This window comes from Musca domestica, unplaced genomic scaffold (genome assembly GCF_030504385.1).
Source record: "Musca domestica strain aabys unplaced genomic scaffold, Musca_domestica.polishedcontigs.V.1.1 24, whole genome shotgun sequence".
In the NCBI taxonomy this organism is placed as follows: domain Eukaryota; kingdom Metazoa; phylum Arthropoda; class Insecta; order Diptera; family Muscidae; genus Musca; species Musca domestica.
In genome coordinates this window covers 6,424,447-6,441,934 of record NW_026712272.1, presented here as the reverse complement: position 1 = coordinate 6,441,934, position 17,488 = coordinate 6,424,447, and the positions used below count along the sequence as shown (strand labels likewise).

The 17,488-nt window shown below is 36.5% G+C and overlaps 1 protein-coding gene across 6 annotated transcripts in view; it reads left to right on the top strand.

Annotated features, from left to right (window-relative positions):
* The window catches only part of LOC101890250 (5'-AMP-activated protein kinase subunit gamma-1), a 336,316-nt gene that overhangs the window by 271,728 nt on the left and 47,100 nt on the right, over positions 1-17,488 (top strand). For 4 of the 6 annotated variants that reach the window (XM_059123246.1, XM_059123243.1, XM_059123245.1 and 1 more), the window contains one exon: positions 5,740-5,873. In XM_059123246.1, the coding sequence (XP_058979229.1) occupies positions 5,740-5,873 (134 nt within the window). Of the gene's footprint in view, positions 1-1,684; positions 3,221-4,626; positions 4,839-4,901; positions 5,539-5,739; positions 5,874-17,488 lie in introns of all 6 variants that reach the window. The other 2 variants (XM_059123244.1, XM_059123247.1) reach the window with 2 other exon arrangements.

Genomic DNA, 17,488 nt, shown 5'->3' with positions numbered 1-17,488 from the left:
AAAAGATCTGTTGCCTGAGGAAAGCCTTTCAAAAAATATTAAAAAAAAATGGCTTTAATATTTTTTAAAAATTGTCATTTAAAAAATTCTTTAAAAATCCACGGATTTTGGTCGAGGATGACCTTGAATATATTCCAAAAATTGGCCTTTAAAAAATCTTTAAAAATCAACGCCTTTTACCTTGGACTTCAAAAAAAAGTCCAAAAAATTCTCTAAGGATGGCCTTCAAAAAATTATAAAAATTGACCTTGGAAAAAGTTTTGAAAATACACACCTATTGGCCTTTAAAAAATCTTAAGAATTGAATATTGACAAATTTTTTAAAAATCCGCACCTATTGGCCATTAAAAAGTTATTTAAAAATCCACGTCTATTTGCCTTTGACTTTAAAAAAGGCCAACAATTTTTCTAAGGATAGCCTTCAAAAAATCATAAAAATTGGTCATTGAAAATTTTTCGAAAAATACACACCTATTGGCCTTACAAAATTTTAAGAATTGAATATTGACAAATTTTTAAAAAATCCACACCTATTGGCCATTAAAAATTTATTTAAAAATCCACGTCTATTTGCCTTTGACTTTAAAAAAGACCAAAAAAATTTCTTAGGTAGGCTTTAAAAAATCATAAAAATTGGACATTGAAACATTTTTTGAAAAATACACATCTATTGGTCTTTACGAAATCTTAAGAATTGAATATTGACAACATTTTAAAAAATCCACACTAATTGGCTTTAAAAAATCTTTAAAAATCCACACCTTTTAAAAAATTCATAAACGATTCTCACTTATTGGCCTTTAAAAAATTCTTTAAAAATTTACGCCTTTTTGCCTTTACAAAAGTCTTAAATAAGTCCAAGCCACTTGGTCTAAAAGTGGTCTTTGAAAAATTCACGCCTTTTGGCATGAGAAGGCCTTTAAACAATTCCTAAGAGATCCACCGAGTTTTGTCCAAGGATGACCTTAAAAAAAATTCCTTTAAAAACCCACGTCTTTAGAAAATTCTTAAAAAACTCCCGAGCCTTTTGGTCTAAGAAGGCCTTTAAAATTCTTTAAAAGCCCACATCTATTTATACGCCTTTTAACCTAAGGATATTTAAAAAATATATATGAACTCCTAGACATTTTCTATTGAATGTCTTCAACATTTGACTTTCTTCCATTTTCTAAACGGATAAAATTCTTAAGACCTTTAATAACAATATGGGACCCTATAGAATCTTCTGTGCCTTATTTTAAAAAAAAAAACTATTTTTTTCACCCTCATTAGCTTCACTTAGTCTAAATTTCTATTTCGCAATTTTTCCTCGCTGATATATTTTTTCTCTACACAATATTGTGTCATTCTTAGCATTGAAGAATTTGTTTTTGTGTTGTTTTGTTTTGTTTTGTTTTTCATTCGAGACAAAAACAAAAAAAAATTGCACATAGACCGATTAATAGACGCCGACATTAGACAAAACAAACATTAAATGTATTCTCCTCTCCCAATCCCCACATACGCCCCCACCCCCCACAAAAAACTACCGGTAAAAATATGAATTCAACATAGAAAACAATTTTAAAACACCATGGCAAAAACACATGTCTATGCGGCTGGCTATCCAAAAACAATTACAACAACAACAAAAACGAAGAGTAAAAAAATTACATATGAACAAACAACTTTGACTTATTTACAGGCCATTCACCGTGCTGTTTAACTGTCATACAAAAGTGCATATACTGCTAGTTGCGCCGCCGACCACGACCACGACCACGAACCGAGTCGTTGTCGTCTCAATTTTTTGTTCTCCTCCATCAGCGATATTATCATCATATTCGTCGTCTCGCGTACTACTCAAATTGCATAGACATTGATTGCAGGGCAATAAACAGAGAAATATGTATTGAAAAAAATTGCAATTATTGGCAGCGCAGTGTTTGAACGACAGTAATAAAATATCCTCACCCCACCCCATTTTATTTTACTTAACATAGAGTGGCCAGCCACCTACTACATTTGCATGTCTATGTATGCCGTTGAATGATATCAGCAATGCATGTAAGCCACAACAACAGCAAGCATTCATTGTTGTTATTGTTATAAGAAGAAAAAATGAAAGAATAACATCACACAGCAGCAGCAGCAATAACAACAACTACAAAGACCCCCTACATTACATTGGCACATTGGGGATAGTGTGTGAGAATAACAAAGCAGCACACATTCACCCAGAAACAGAGAAACTGAGAGTGAGAGTCATATGACCGACCGAACCAACACGAGGCAGCCACTTCATTTGCATTCATCGGCTGCTCCACTTGTTTCTGTAACATTCTCCAACGACATTAACACAACAACCGCTCATTCAACAAATTTACCCCCACCAACACCACTACTACTACTACTACTAGTGGGGGAAAAAAGAAGGAGTGTGAGAGAGAGCTACCATAAATGAGCACTTGATTTGAGAAATACCTTTGTAATAATCAACCAAGTGGCTGTGTAACAAAAAAAAAATACAGAAATTAAATCAAAAAGTGAATGAGTGGAAAGCAGTGTATGTGAGAAAAAGAGAGAGAGAGCGGGCGTGAGAACAAGAGCATATGTGTGTAATTGTAACAGAACGAAAAAAAAAACCCAAATCAGTGTCGTCTCGTGCATTTAGTCTTAAGGTTGTTTGTTGTGAGTTAATTAACAGGCAACTGGCAATTATTTTCTTTGAAAATTAAATATTTTCGTAATTAATTAAAAGGGAAAAAGTGAAGAAAAACTGAAATAAAGTAACAACAATAAAAAATCCAATAAATCGCATAAAAAAAACTAAAGAAAATGTGACTTTATCAAAAGCCAAGATATAGAAAAACGCAAAAACCCAAAGAAAAAAAGTAAATAAAAAAAAATTGTTAAAAAGTGCTAAAATCAAAAATACAAACCACCTCCACAATGCACGGCATTACCCATTTGTATCGTCAGCATGCCATTGAGAAGCAATTAAGCTCCGATTCATGGCAGAACGGTGTTGCTGGCCAGCATCAGCATCATCATTTGCATCATCAGCATACGTCATACGGACGTAGTTATAGCCGTGACAGTGATACCTCATCGGTGTTCAATAGCAGCAGCGGTGGTGGTAATACAAGCAATAATGAATATTCGCTGAACAATGGTGCCAATCACTCCAGTTCCAGTTCGAATTCATCGACCAATTCGAAATCGCCAAATTCGTCACAGGGTAAGAATAAAAGAGGGGGAAATTAATATTTTTTTCAGAAAAATTCTGAAAAAGTAATATTTTTTATTAAAAAATATGGAGGAGACACCTCTCCTATTGAAAATAGAAGGTCTAAAGAGGTATTCTATAGGCAATAGGAGGTCGTATAAGGTATCGTATTTAAAGTAGGAAGCCTTAACGGGTCCCCTATTTGAAATAGGAGGTGTTAACAGGTATCCCATTAGAAATAGGAAGCCTTAACCGGTCTCCTATTAACAATAGGAGGCCTTAACAGGTCTCTTATGGACAAGTGGATGCCTTAACAGGTCTCCCATGGCCAATTGGAGGCCTTACCAGGTCTTATATGGGCAATTGTAGGCCTTAGCAGGTCTCCTATTGGAAAAAGGAGGCCTTAAATGGTCTCATATTTCCAATAGTCGATCTCCTATTGGATATAGGAGGCCTTAACAGGTCTCCTATTGTCAATAGAACATCTGTTAAGGTTTCCAATTGTCAATTGGAGACCTGTTACGTTCTCCTAATGTCAATAGGACATCTGTTGATATTTCCCATTGTCAGTAGGACACCTATTGATGTCTCCTATTGTCAATTGGACACCTTCTAAGGTCTCCTACTGTCTTTAGGACACCTGTTAAGGTCTCCTATTATCAATAGGACACCTGTTAAGGTCCCCTATTATCAATAGGACATATGTTAAGGTCTCCTATTGGAAATAGGACATATGTTAAGGTCTCCTATTGTCCAATTGGTCGCCTGTTAATGCATGCTATTGTTAATAGCACGCCTGTTTAGGTCTCATATTGTCAATAGGACACCTGCTAAAGTCTCCTCATGTCAGTAGGTCACCTGTTAAGGTCTCCTATTGTAAATAGGACACCTGTTAAGGTCTCCTATTATCAATAACATACTCCTTAATGTCTCCTATTGCCAATAGGACACCTGTTAAGGTCTCCAATTTTCAATAGGACACCTTTTAAGGTCTCCTATTGTCAATAGGACACCTTTTAAGGTCTCCTATTGCCAATAGGACACCTGTTAAGGTCTCCTATTGCCAATAGGACACCTGTTAAGGTCTCCTATTGCCAATATGACACCTGTTAAAGTCTCCTATTGTCCATAGGACACCTATTGAGGTATCCTATTGTCCATAGGACACCAGTTGAGGTATCCTATTGTCAATAGGACACCTGTTGAGGTATCCTATTGTCAATAGGACATCTGATGAGGTTTCCTATTATCAATAGGACACCTGCTAAGGTCTCCTATTGTCAATAGGAAACTCGTTAACGTCTCCTATTGTCAATAGGACACCTGTTGAGGTCTCCTATTGTCAATAGAACACCTGTGAGGGACCTCTCATTCGTTCCATTAAAATAAAAACGTTTGATTTTTCCCTCTCTGCATAGACAAAGTTCCCGACAATTGGTCGAGTCTACATTCTAGTCCCCAACCGGTGCCCGACACACAAAGATCCATCAGCAATCATTATCGGAATTCTCCCACCCATAATGGTTGTTCATCGCGCAGTTCCTATGACAATTATAGTAGTAGTTTTAAGCGTACACCATCATCGAAGCGATCCATCTTCGATCGTGCCCATAGTCCTGCCGTTTATAGTGTAAGTCCTTGGAGGATGTTTTGAAATAACAAAAAAAAAATATTTAATGAATTCCTTTCACAGAGTCTTCGCAACAAACCCTCTTTGGCCGATTACAACAACTCACCACCCCCTGCCACGGGAGGATATTTCCCTCACGACCTGGACGACATCTATGAGGGCCAAAATGATCATCAGTATTTCACATATTCGGGTGCCTCGGCCCATCAAAGGAATCAGGAAAGGCCTAGCATTAATTCCATTTTCCATAGGGTTGGTGCTGCCCCCGCCTCGCTGGATGAGTATGCCACCAGTCCGAATCAGCACCATTCACTGGATGGTAGTGTGGGCGGCTATTTACGGCACCGTTTCGATAACTCCAGTTTTGTGCGCTCCATAAGTATTAACGAAGACGAAGCCGAGGCCGACAAGACATCCTCGCCCAAGGACCACAAAACTCATAAACACCACCATCATCACCATTCGATTCAGGAAATGCTTAAGCATTTCGGTAAGAAGGTACATATTTGGCCGCGTAAATCACACGACCACACCACCAACAGTGTGTGTACGTCGCCGCAAAATGATCCGCAGGAAAATTTCCGTTCGCGTTCGAAAAGTTTGGATGTGAATACTTTGCGTCGGCCCAATCGAATTTTGGAAGATTGTGGCGCCACCTATAAGATATATGATAAAATCTTAAAAGAAGGTAATAACAAAGGTAAACAAAGAGAGAACTTGGGTGTTGTGGAACTAAGAAATTTGGTACTTGCTTTTCGTTCGGCTTATTTGTTAGTTAGTTAGTTCTTTTTTTTTCGTATCTCTTTTGGGTTTTCTTTGATTTATTCAATTTTTGCAATATTTTGATTTTTTTGGAGATTGTGCTAATGGATTTTTTTGGTTCCTTTTTACCCCTCCCTAGGTGCTCATATGCGTCGCGCCTCTGCTGACCTAGAGAAACGTCGTGCTTCCGTCGGTGCTGCTAGTCGAGGCTTAAGGGGTGATGGCACCCTGGATCCACATCATGCTGCAATATTGTTCAGAGATTCAAGAGGGGTAAGTGAATAAAGTATAAATCAAAAAAAAAATAGTGGCTAAGTTCCTAGGACGGTCCACAAATCTGCGACTCAAAGAGAAATAATATTTTCGACAAAAAAAAAACAAATAAATCAAAAAAAGAGATTCTAAAATTGTGACCCCTTGTGGGGAAGGTACCAGAAGGAGTGATCCGATATTTACCATCTTCACAGCGGATATTGTGTAAATAAAAATATTGGAATCTGTGAAATTTGAAGAAAATCGGGTGCTTATTTCGCATTTTATGAGCGTTTTGGTTATTCCAAAATGTGACCCCTTTTGTGGGGGAGGTACCAGAAGGAGTGGTTCAATACAGTTCATTTTCACACCAGCTTTTGTGTTGATTGAAATATTGAGACGTGCCGAGTTTGAAAGGAATCGGAAGCTTATTTCGGATTTTATGAGCATTTTATTTATTCAAAATTGTAAGCCCTTTGTGGGGGAGGTACCAGAAGGAGTGGTCCGATATGTTCCATTTTAAAACCACATTCTGTGCTTATAAAAATATTGGGTTGTACAGAGTTTGAAAGGAATAGGATACTTATTTCTCATTTTATGAGCGTTTTGTTTTTCAAAATTTTAACCCCTCTGTGGGGGAGGTACCCGAAGGTGTAGGCCGATGTCTACCATCTTCACATCGGAGTATGAGTTAGTGGAAATATTAGGATTTGTAAAATTTGAAGAGAATCGGATGATCATTTCGCGTTTTATGAGCGTTTTGGTTATTCCAAAGTTTAACCAATTTGTGGGGGAGGCACCCGAAGGAGTTGTCCGATATATTCCATTTTCACACCAGCTTTTGAGTTGATAAAAATATTGGGATTTGCCGAATTTGAAAAGAATATCATGTTCTTTTTTAATTTTGTGAGCGTTTTCTTATTCCTAAGATTGAACCCCTTTGTGGGGGAGGTACCAGAAGGGATGGGCCGATATCCATCATCTTCACACCAGATCGGGCCTTAGTAAAAATACTGAGATGTGTGAAATTTGAAGAGAATCGAATGCTTATTTTGCATTTTATGAGCATTTTTGTTATTAAAAATTTTAACACCTTTGTGGGGTAGGTACCAGAAGGCGTTGACCGATATATACCATCTTCACACCAGATCGTGGTTTGATAAAAATATTCCTCTCTGTATAATTTGAAGAGAATTAGATGTCTTTTTCTCATTTTATGAGCGTCTTTATTATTCAAAATGTTAAGCCCTTTCTGGGGGAGGTACCAGAAGGAGTGGTCCGATACATTCCATCTTCACACCCGATTTTGTGTTGATAAAAATATTGGACAGTGTGGAGTTAAGACTGAATCGATAGCTTATTTCGCATTTTATGAGCGTTTTATTTATTAATAATTTTGACCCCTTTGTAGGGGAGGTACCCGAAGTAGTGAACCGATATCCATCATCATCACGCCAGATCTTGCGTAAATAATAGTAATATTGGGATGTGTGAAATTTGACGATAATCAGATATTTATTTCGCATTTTATAAAAGTAATACTTATTTCAACATTTTGATCCTCTGTGGGGGAGCTACCAGAAGGTGTGGGGGGTCCGATATATTCCATTTTCACACCAGATCTTGTGTTGATAAAAATATTGAGATGTGCCGAGTTTGAAAGGAATTGGATGCTTATTTGGTATTTTATGAGTGTTTTGGCTATTCAAAATTTTGACCGGGAAAATGTTGACCTTTTATGGGGGAGGTACCAGAAGGAGTGAACCGATGTTGCACATCTCTGTACTCGATCTAAGCTTGACAATAATATTACAATGTATCAAGTTTGGACCAAATTGGGTACTCACTTCGGACAGACGGACACCCCTAGATCGACTCCAAATGACCTGGAACAGATTTTGTCGAAAGAGGATTAGGGTATAAAACCGTTATGTCGATGAGGCATGACATGATATATACACTCTGTAGCCATATGTCTGAGGATAAAAAAAAAATCTTAAAATGCAGGTCTGCTGATTTGAAGACATTTTTTACAAAATTCTTGAAAAATCAATGCCTTCTGTTCCCTAGTAAGCCTCTAAAAATTCCTTTAATAAACCATGCCAAATGGCGGCCTTTAAATATTCTTGAAAAAGCCACGCCTTGTGGTTACTGGAATTCCATTAAAAATCCCTACCTTTTGGTCAAAGGATGGCCACTAAAAGCCCAGGTCATTTGGCCTAAGGATGGCCTTTAAAAAATTCTTGAAAAATCCACGACGTCTGTTTATTTTAAAAACTCCTTTAAAAATCCATGCCTTTAGGCCAAAGAATGGCCTAAGAACGGCCTTTAAAAAAAATCTCAAAAGAATCCAAGCCTTCTGGTCACGGAATGGCTTTTAAAAATTCCTTTAGAAATGCATGCCTTTTGGCCAAAGGATGGCCATTAAAAAGCCCAGGTCTTTTGGCTTAAGAACGGCCTTTAAAAAATTCTCAAAAAAATCCACGCCTTCTGGTCATAACTGGATGCCTTTAAAAAACTCTTTAAAAATTTACGCCTTCTGGGCATTGGATGACCTTTAAAAAACTCTTTAAAAAATTCAGGCTTTCTGGGGACTGGATGGCCTTTAAAAAACTCTTAAAAAATCCTCGCCTTCTGGGCCTTTAAAAAAACTCTTAAAAAATGTACGCCCTCTGGACACTGGATGGCCTTTAAAAAACTCCTAAAAAATCCTCGACTTCTGGGTGCTGGATGGCCTTTAAAAAAACTCCGAAAAATCCACGCCTTCTGGGCATTGGATGGCCTTTAAAAAACTCCTAAAAATTCACGCCTTCTGGGCACTGGATGGCCTTTAAAAAACTCTTAAAAAATGTATGCCTTCTGAGCACTGGATGGCCTTTAGAAAATTCTTAAAAAATCCACACCTTCTGGGCAATGGATGGCCTCTAAAAAAACTCTTAGAAAACCACGCCTTCTGGCCTTTAAAAAAACTCTTAAAAAATCCACACCTTCTGGGCACTGGATGGCCTTTGAAAATCCCTTTTTAAAAAAAAACACGCCTCTTGGCCTAAGAACGACCTTTAAAAAATCTTAGAAAATCCACCACTTTTGGTCTGTGAATGGCCTTTAAAAATTTATTTTAAAAAACTCGCATCTATTGGCCTTTAAAAAAATATTTTAAAAATTCTTCCAAATCTTAGAATGGCCTTTAAAAAATTCTTAAAAAAATCCACGCCTTTTGGTCTGGGAATGGACATTAAGAAATTCTTTAAAAATTCTGCTTTTAGGTCTGAAAAGGGATTTTAAAAATTTATTCAAAGCCATCCAAGTCTAAGAATGGCCTTTAAACAATTCCTCAATAATTCATCCTCTAATTAAAAAATTTCCCCTGTATCCACATACATTTTTTCAAAAAATCTGCCATTCTTTAAAAAAATATCCATACTTTCAGCTGTGGAAAAAATGAGGTCTTGTAGTATATGGAAATTCTTAAAAATTCACGTTTGGGTCCTCGGTTACAATCTTGGTCAAATGTGGAAAAATCGCTCTTAGAGACTCGAACAATTTTAAAACGTCCACGAAAGTCACAGGAAGGGCTATGGTTTTTAAAAATCCTTTAAAAAATATCATGCAATGACCTTGGACATAGGGGCCAAAGGATTTTATAAATACTTTAAAAATATAATTTTTAGAATCCTGGCAATGACCTTCGAAAATTCTTGAGGAAACTTACATTTGTAGCCTTGCCTATTGGTCTTTGAAAATTCTTTAAACAGAAATGACGTTTAAAAATTCCTCTTCTTGAGTCTCGAAAAATTCTAAAACAAACCCATTTTTAATGCCTTAAAAGGGGTTCTAAATTTTTAGAATTTATACCCCTCTTAGAATTTTGGAAAATTCTTAAAATTTTGGTGATTGAAGTCTCGGTCTTGATCTTAAAAATCAAGAAAAGCACAGCTTTAGAGCCAAGAAAGGAGCCTTACATGTGGTTTTTGAAATTTTTTATAAAATCCTTAAAAATTGATCCTTGAATCGAAATTCGCACCTGGAATATTGCCCTTAAAAATTCTGAATCGAAAATCTCTTTTCGACATCTAGAAATTCTTAAAAAATCTACGCTAGAGTCTTTGTTATTAACAATTCTGGTAAACCTCTCTTTTCCAAATTTGAACAATTCTGAAGAAATCCACATCCCGGATTAATAATTCTGTTTTTTTTTTTTATAAAAAAATTAGGACTATTTTTTCATAGAAAGAAATTCTCTGGCCTCCAAGTAATAATATTTTTATAAAAAAATACTAAGTTAAATAGATTGATTTTTATAGGCAAAATTTCCGTATTGACAAATTTGTTCTGAAAAAAATCTATGCTTCCATAGCGACCGATTTTTGTCTATAGAAATAATTTACACATTCCTACCGAAATTAATCAATTGTCCAACAATGTTTCATTCCTTGTAAAATCCTAAAATGTAATTGTATCGCCACAGGAGTTGATTATTTCCCAATTACCCAACAATTTTTTTCTCAAGTGACAGACCATTTTTAATTATTTTCATCTCAATTCCTCGAAATCCTCATTAAAATCTCTTATTTAATAATTACAAAGCCTCAAGTCCCTCAATTATTCGGTTTTGTGGTTCACCGCCTACGTCACACTAGCAAAACACCACCCCCAATGAACGAACGAACCATTTAATGAGAAATTATCTCATCGACAAAACATAATCCATGGATTGCGGCAAATAACCTTGAAATCTAACATTTGTTATTAAAATGAGAAGCACTCCCAATTTCCCCTCTGCTCTCCCCTTCTCTTACTCTCTCTCTCTCTCTCTAACAATTACTCACCCACATAACAACATGCAACATGCTCGTTTATACATTACAACGGTACCAACCATTGTGACATATGAATTCTCCCCTCTCTCTCTCTCTCCCCCTACTCTCCATGACCTTGATTAAATGGCAAAATAATAGTTATCGCATCGACGAATACACCTTCACTGTCTCGTAACATCATAAAATTCTGTTGTTTTTGTTGTTATTTTTGTGGTTATCTTCTTTTCAATGAATGTTGTACTATTTCCCCCATTTTGGCGCGCCGTAAATCTGTCTTTCATTCATTCACCGATGCAATTTGAATTTGTTAAAAGCTTTCAAAAGCAAACCGTTCTTTTTGTGTGTTAACATGGCAATGTTATTAACATAATTAGGGGTGTGAGTGATAACAGAGGTGTTTACTTTTCTAATAACAGAAGAAGTGTCAATGTCGACATGTAGGTGGCGCTGTCTGGAAAAATGTTTATATTTAAAGCAACATATGGGAAATGTTAACAGACTGCATTAGATAAAGAAAATAAACTGTTAAATGATTTAAAGTATTTACAGTAGGGTTTCTTTAAAGTCTAAGGTGTAAATTAGAATTGGTTATGGATTTTAATAGATTATTTTTATCTCAAATTATGTTAAATGGACTTTAAAATATGAAAAAAATCTTTTTGCTAGTCTTTGAAAATACTTATAATGCACTGTTCTTTGAAAATGTTCGAGAATTTTTGAAAATTTTCTCTCGAAATATAATTGGGAAATACATAAAAAAAACTACATAAAAATCCCAAAAAAAAATTTTTTTTTGGGAAGGAGTTAGCTGGTCCTTTGAGGGCACACAGACTTCCTTGCCCAAATCTTAAGATACAGCCGATACGAAGCTACATAAATATTCCACTTCTTTAGATGGTTTTCATAAGTGATATTCTCAAGACGAGTATGAACAAGTAAAAGAGTATAAGTCGGGTTTTCCGACAAATGTATACCCCCAGCCTAGAGTTATGATTATTCAAACTATTGACCCTTTATGGGGGAGGTTCCGAAGCAAAAGTCCAATATTGACCAATTCGTATCTGATCTAAAACTGATGTAAATATTACAACGTGCCAAATTTGGACTATACCGACTACTTCCTATACTTTATATGAGATATGTGCAAATTTTTAGAAGATGTGGAAATATATATACCCACTATCCGGCCCACTATCCGAAGTATTCCATTTTCATACTTCATCTAATACAGTTAATAATATTGGTATGTGCAAAATTACAAGAAAATCGAACATTTATGTCCAATTTTATGCAAAATCAAAAATTTCCTATTCATCTCAGGTTTCCGCTTGATAGAAATATTTAGGTATAGGAAGTTGTAAAGAATCGTCGCCTTGTTTCGCAAGTTATGACAGATCTAAAATTGGAAATTGTGACTCTTTGTGGGTGAGGTACGAGAAGGGGTTGGCAGATATACATAATTTTCACAACAGGTCTTGTGTTAGCAAAAATACTTGGATGTGTGAACTTTGAAAAGAGTTGGATGCTTATTTCGCTTTTTTGAACGTTTTTTTTTTTTTCCAAAAATTTGCAATATGTGAGGTAGGTACCAGAAGAAATTGTCCGACCCCTTTTCATTTTTACGACAGATCTTGTGCTGATGGAAATATTGAGATGTATCAAGTCTGAATGAAATCGGATGTTAATTTCGCGTCTTATGAGCTTCATGGATACTCAAAATGTTAACCCTTTGTGGGGGAGGTAACAGAAAGTGTGGACCGATATATCCCATCTTCGCATCAGATCTTGTCTTAGTAGAAATATTGGGTTGTGTGAAATATGAAGAGAGCCGGAGGCTTATTTCGGATTTTATGATCGTTTTGGTTATTCAAAACTTTGACCCTTTTGTGGGGGAGGTACCACAAGGAATGGTCCGATCTCTAACATATTTATAACAGATCTTGTGTTGATAGAAATATTGAGATGTGTCAAGTCTGAATGAAATCGGATGTTAATTTCGCGTTTTATGAGCTTCATGAATATTCAAAATGTTGACCCTTTGTGGGGGAGGTACCAAAAAGAGTGAACCGATACGTTCCCTCTTTACACCAGACCGTGGGCTAATAAAAATAATGTGATGTATGTAAATTGAAGAGAATCGGATACTTACTTCGGATTTTATGATCGCTTGGTTATTCAAAACTTTGACCCTTGGTGGGGAAGGTACCAGTAGGAATGGTCGAATATCTACCATATTTATAACAGATCTTGCGTTAATAGAAATATTGAGACGAGCTAAGTCAGAATGGAGTCGGATGTTAATTTCGTGTTTTATGAACTTCATGGATACTTATAATTTTGACCCTTTGTGGGGGAGGTACCAAAAAGAGTGGTCCGATACATTCCATCTTCACACCAGACATGGGGTAAATAAAAATATTGTGATGCGTGTAAATTGAAGACAATCTTGCTAAGTTGGAGCAAAATCGGATTATCCTTTCTCTTTTTCTGCAGTAAAATATATTTTTGAAAATTTCGACCTTTTGTGGGAGAGGCCGACCTCAGAACTCGATCTAAGTTTGACAAAAGTATTACGAAGTATCAAATTTCGACCAAATCGGATACACCCTACATGCGCACCAATAGGACAGACGGACGGACATTGCTAAATCAACTATAAATGTCCTGAAACGGATTTGGTCAAAAGAGAATTGATGTCTAAAACCGTTATATCGATGAGGCACGTTTTGGGCCTATCAAATGATATATACCCTCTCTATCCATATGGCTGTGAAGTACATATGCATATCTACTAGTCCTCTGTTCCTCGAAGCTGTAATAAATACACTCCCTATACATGTAGCCGATTTGATCCTATATCACCCCACAAACAATTATTCTCCTTTACTAAATGAAAAAGTCTTTAAGTTTTTTTATTTTTCGAATATTCCCATCCCTGGTATATCTACTTTTCCTCCTTCATTATTTCTTATAATGGCAACCCTCAATTTGCCCCACACTCACATAAAAAACAAACTTGTTATACTCCATCAACCAAGAATTTGCCATAAAAGCTCTCCCCCTAATTGTTCTCCCTCTCTCCCCATCTCTCTCTTTAATTTTTTGTTAACATCTGATCATTGGCAAAATAAAAGCTTCATCATTGGCAAAATAAAAGCTTTCAAGAACTTCACATTATTATTGGCTACCAATACAGAGGCAATTAACCCAATTTCACACACGAATGAAAAATTGCAGCCATATTTGTTGTTGACAAAAAGATGAGCAATTTGCTGATTTTGTAATTAACTTTTTGTTCTTGTTGTTATTGGTGTATTGGCTATATTTCATCTCCACATTAGGAAACCCCATTGCAAAAAAACACCAACATTGAGAGAGACACATTTTCTCTCTCACTCACTCGCTCTCTTGATCTCTAACATCATAACAGATTACGGTATTGCCAAAACAGTTGTTATTGTTGTGAGCCAACTTTGGGGGGAGAAACACCCAAAAGCCATCAACAGTTGTTGACGTAACTCCTTGGCTTGGCAACAACAACAACAGCAACATTAAGACGCGATTTAATGGAATTTCATAGAAAAAAAAAGATGAAGAAAAAACAAACAAATATTTAGCAAAAAAATGACTTGAGTCATTCATTTACTGATAAAGTCATTTCTTTTTTTCTGCTGCTGCTGCTTCTATGACCTGTTGTTGTTGCTGTTGCTGGCTTGCTTGGTCTTGTGAATTTTATGACAGACAAATATGTGTTAATTAGAGAGTGAGTGGTGAGGTCGTGTATGATAGGGAAAAAGAGTAATGGCACGTAGACCGATTAATAAAGAATTATGAATTAATCTTTTAATCGGCTTGCCAGCCACTGACCGTCCGACCATTCATTCTACATTCCACAAAAACAACAAAGTTGTTGTTGAATGGATTTGATTTTGTTTGCATTTCCTGCATTCTCTTGATTTTTTTCGGTTGTCGTTTTTAGTTTTGTGTGGCTGCAATAAAATAAATCGTTCTGCCTTGAGAACGAACCCACCAACACAAAAGAACATCGAAACAACCCAGTTTACCTTGGAAGAATTTATTGTTCTTGTTGTGTTGTTGCTGTTGATGTTGTTTTCTTAAAGATTTCTCTTTGTTTGTAATTCTTTGCGTAGATTGCGTGTTCATTACAGCCATACCATACCAGCTTACACAGAATTATTCTCCTTGACTGGCACGACGATCACAATGTGCTGGGGGGTATTAGGGGTATGCAATGGTAATGGCCGGGATAGAAAACCTTCTTAAATTTTGGCCTGGGTATAGAAGATTTTGTATGGGAGGAGGGACTATGATAAAATAATAGAAATCAAAATATTTATGCCGATAATAAATTAATAACAAATGCAGGGTGAGATAAAAATAAACTGCTACAAAGTCAAATGCCATTTTTATATCCTCCACCATAGTATGGAGGGTATATTAAGTTTGTCATTCCATTTGTAACACCTCGAAATATACATTTTAGGCCCCACAAAATATATATATTCTTGATGTCCGTCCATCTGCCCGTCATTCCGTCTGCGAAAATCACTCTAGCTTCTGAACGAATTAAAGTAGATTGATAAAATTCTACTCAAATGTATAATATGTCTGCAGGACTTTTGGTATTGAAAATGGGCCATGTAGGTCCACGTTTTGGTATAGCCCCCATATAACGGTATCTCCCGATATTCGGTATTTTGATGATTTTTGCGACAATATTTATCGGAATTGTTTCAAATTTGGTATTTGAAGTTTGAAATGGATACTACAGCTTATGACAGAAAATTGCCTGTGCAGGTTCACGTATTCGTCTAGCCCCCATATAACGGTACCTCCCGATATTCGGTATTTTGATGATTTTTGCGACAATATTCATCGGAATTGTTTCAAATTTGGTATTTGAAGTTCGTAATGGATACTACAGCCTATGACAAAAAATTATCTGTGCAGGTCCACGCCTTCATATAGCCCCTATATAACGGTACCTCCCGATATTCGGTATTTTGAAGATTTTTGCGACAATATTCACCGGAATTGTTTCAAATTTTGTATTTGCAGTTCGTAATGGATGCCACAGCCTATGACAGAAAATTGCCTGTGCAGGTTCACGTCTTCGTGTAGCCCCCATAAAATGGTACCTCCCGATATTCGGTATTTTGATGATTTTGGCGATAGTTTTCACCGGAATTGTTTCAAATTTGGTATTTGAAGTTCGTAGTGGGTACTACAGCCTATGACAGAAAATTGTCTGTGCAGGTTCACGTCTTCGTATAGCCCCCATATAACGGTACCCCCCGATATTTGGTATTTTGATGATTTTAGCGACATTATTCACCGGAATTCTTTCAAATTTGGCATTTGATGTTCGTAAATTTCGGAAATAGTATCAAATTTTAGAATAAGTTTAGATTTGTTCGAATTGGTCAGCCTTGGCACGAGTTATGGCCAATGAAACCGTCACACGCCGCCCGAATGTTGCTCAGCGGTATTTTGGCCCCTTTTCCGGCGAAGCGCTTGCTTGATGTGATCGACACTTTGGTACTTTTTAGTGCCAACCTTGCTTTTCAAAATACTTCAGACATAATAGTCCAACGGATTGGTATTCGGAGATTTTGGTGGCCATTGTGCGCTGGAAATGAAGCGAGGAACCTCATTTTGCAACCATTATTGGGTGGCGCGTGCTGAGTCCTGTTGGAATGTCCAAGGTCTGCGGCCAAAAGGCCTTAATACACCCTCCAGAATATTTTTGCGATAATATTCGGCATTTATTCTGATGCCACGGTCGATTAATACGAGCTGAGAGCGACAATCGGCTGTTATGGCGGCCTACACCATCACCATGGCCGGCGCTTGAGTTCTGGTGGCCAACCGAAGGTGCACATTTTCAGCTGACCTCTTTGGCAAGTAAACACGATCATTTTGTTTGTTTACAAACTGCTGGACAACGAATGTTTTCTCATCGGGGAAACCCAAATTCGGGCCAAGCGAAGTAACTCTTTAGCTCTTTTGAGTCTCTTTTCTTTTACATGAAAGGACATCGAGATCAATATAAGTTTAAAAAATCGATAGTATATCCCCTATTTTCAAAATCTGCCATGTCATTGCTAACCGTAATGGAAATATTGACCAACACAGTTTTTTTTTTTTCTGATGTGAGTTCCATCCAAGTATGACGTCAACAAATATAGATTTGACATAATTTGATATAAACCCAAAATAATTACCAAGACATCTTATCTAATCTGAAATTTAGTCCCAAAATGCAATAATGACTGCGGCCGTTGGTTTAATAATAACCAACTGCTTCCATAGTAATGCCGGGGAAAGAAATAGTTTCTTTCTTATCAAAAATGGGAAAATAACTTGAGAGGCAATGCAAAAAATCCAAAATGGAAATAAAGACCTTGAAAAGACATTTGGCTATTAAAATTCTTTAAACGAATTTCCGAACGAATTAGAAGACCATTTTAAGAAGCTCTATTTAGAAAATATTATAAAAAGGTCTTCATGTGAAAATGGAATTTATCGGCCCACTCCTTCTGGTATCTCCCCCACAAAGGATCAAAGTTTTGAATAACCAAAAACGATTATAAAATCCGAAATAAGCATGCGGTTCTCTTCATATTTCTCACATCCCATTATTTCTACCAAAACCAGATCTGCTGTGAAGATGGGATATATCGTTTCACCCCTTCTGGTACCTCCCCTACAAAGGGACAAAATTCTGAATAACTAAAACGATCATAAAATCCGAAATAAGCATCAAATTACATACATGACAATATTTTTATTAGC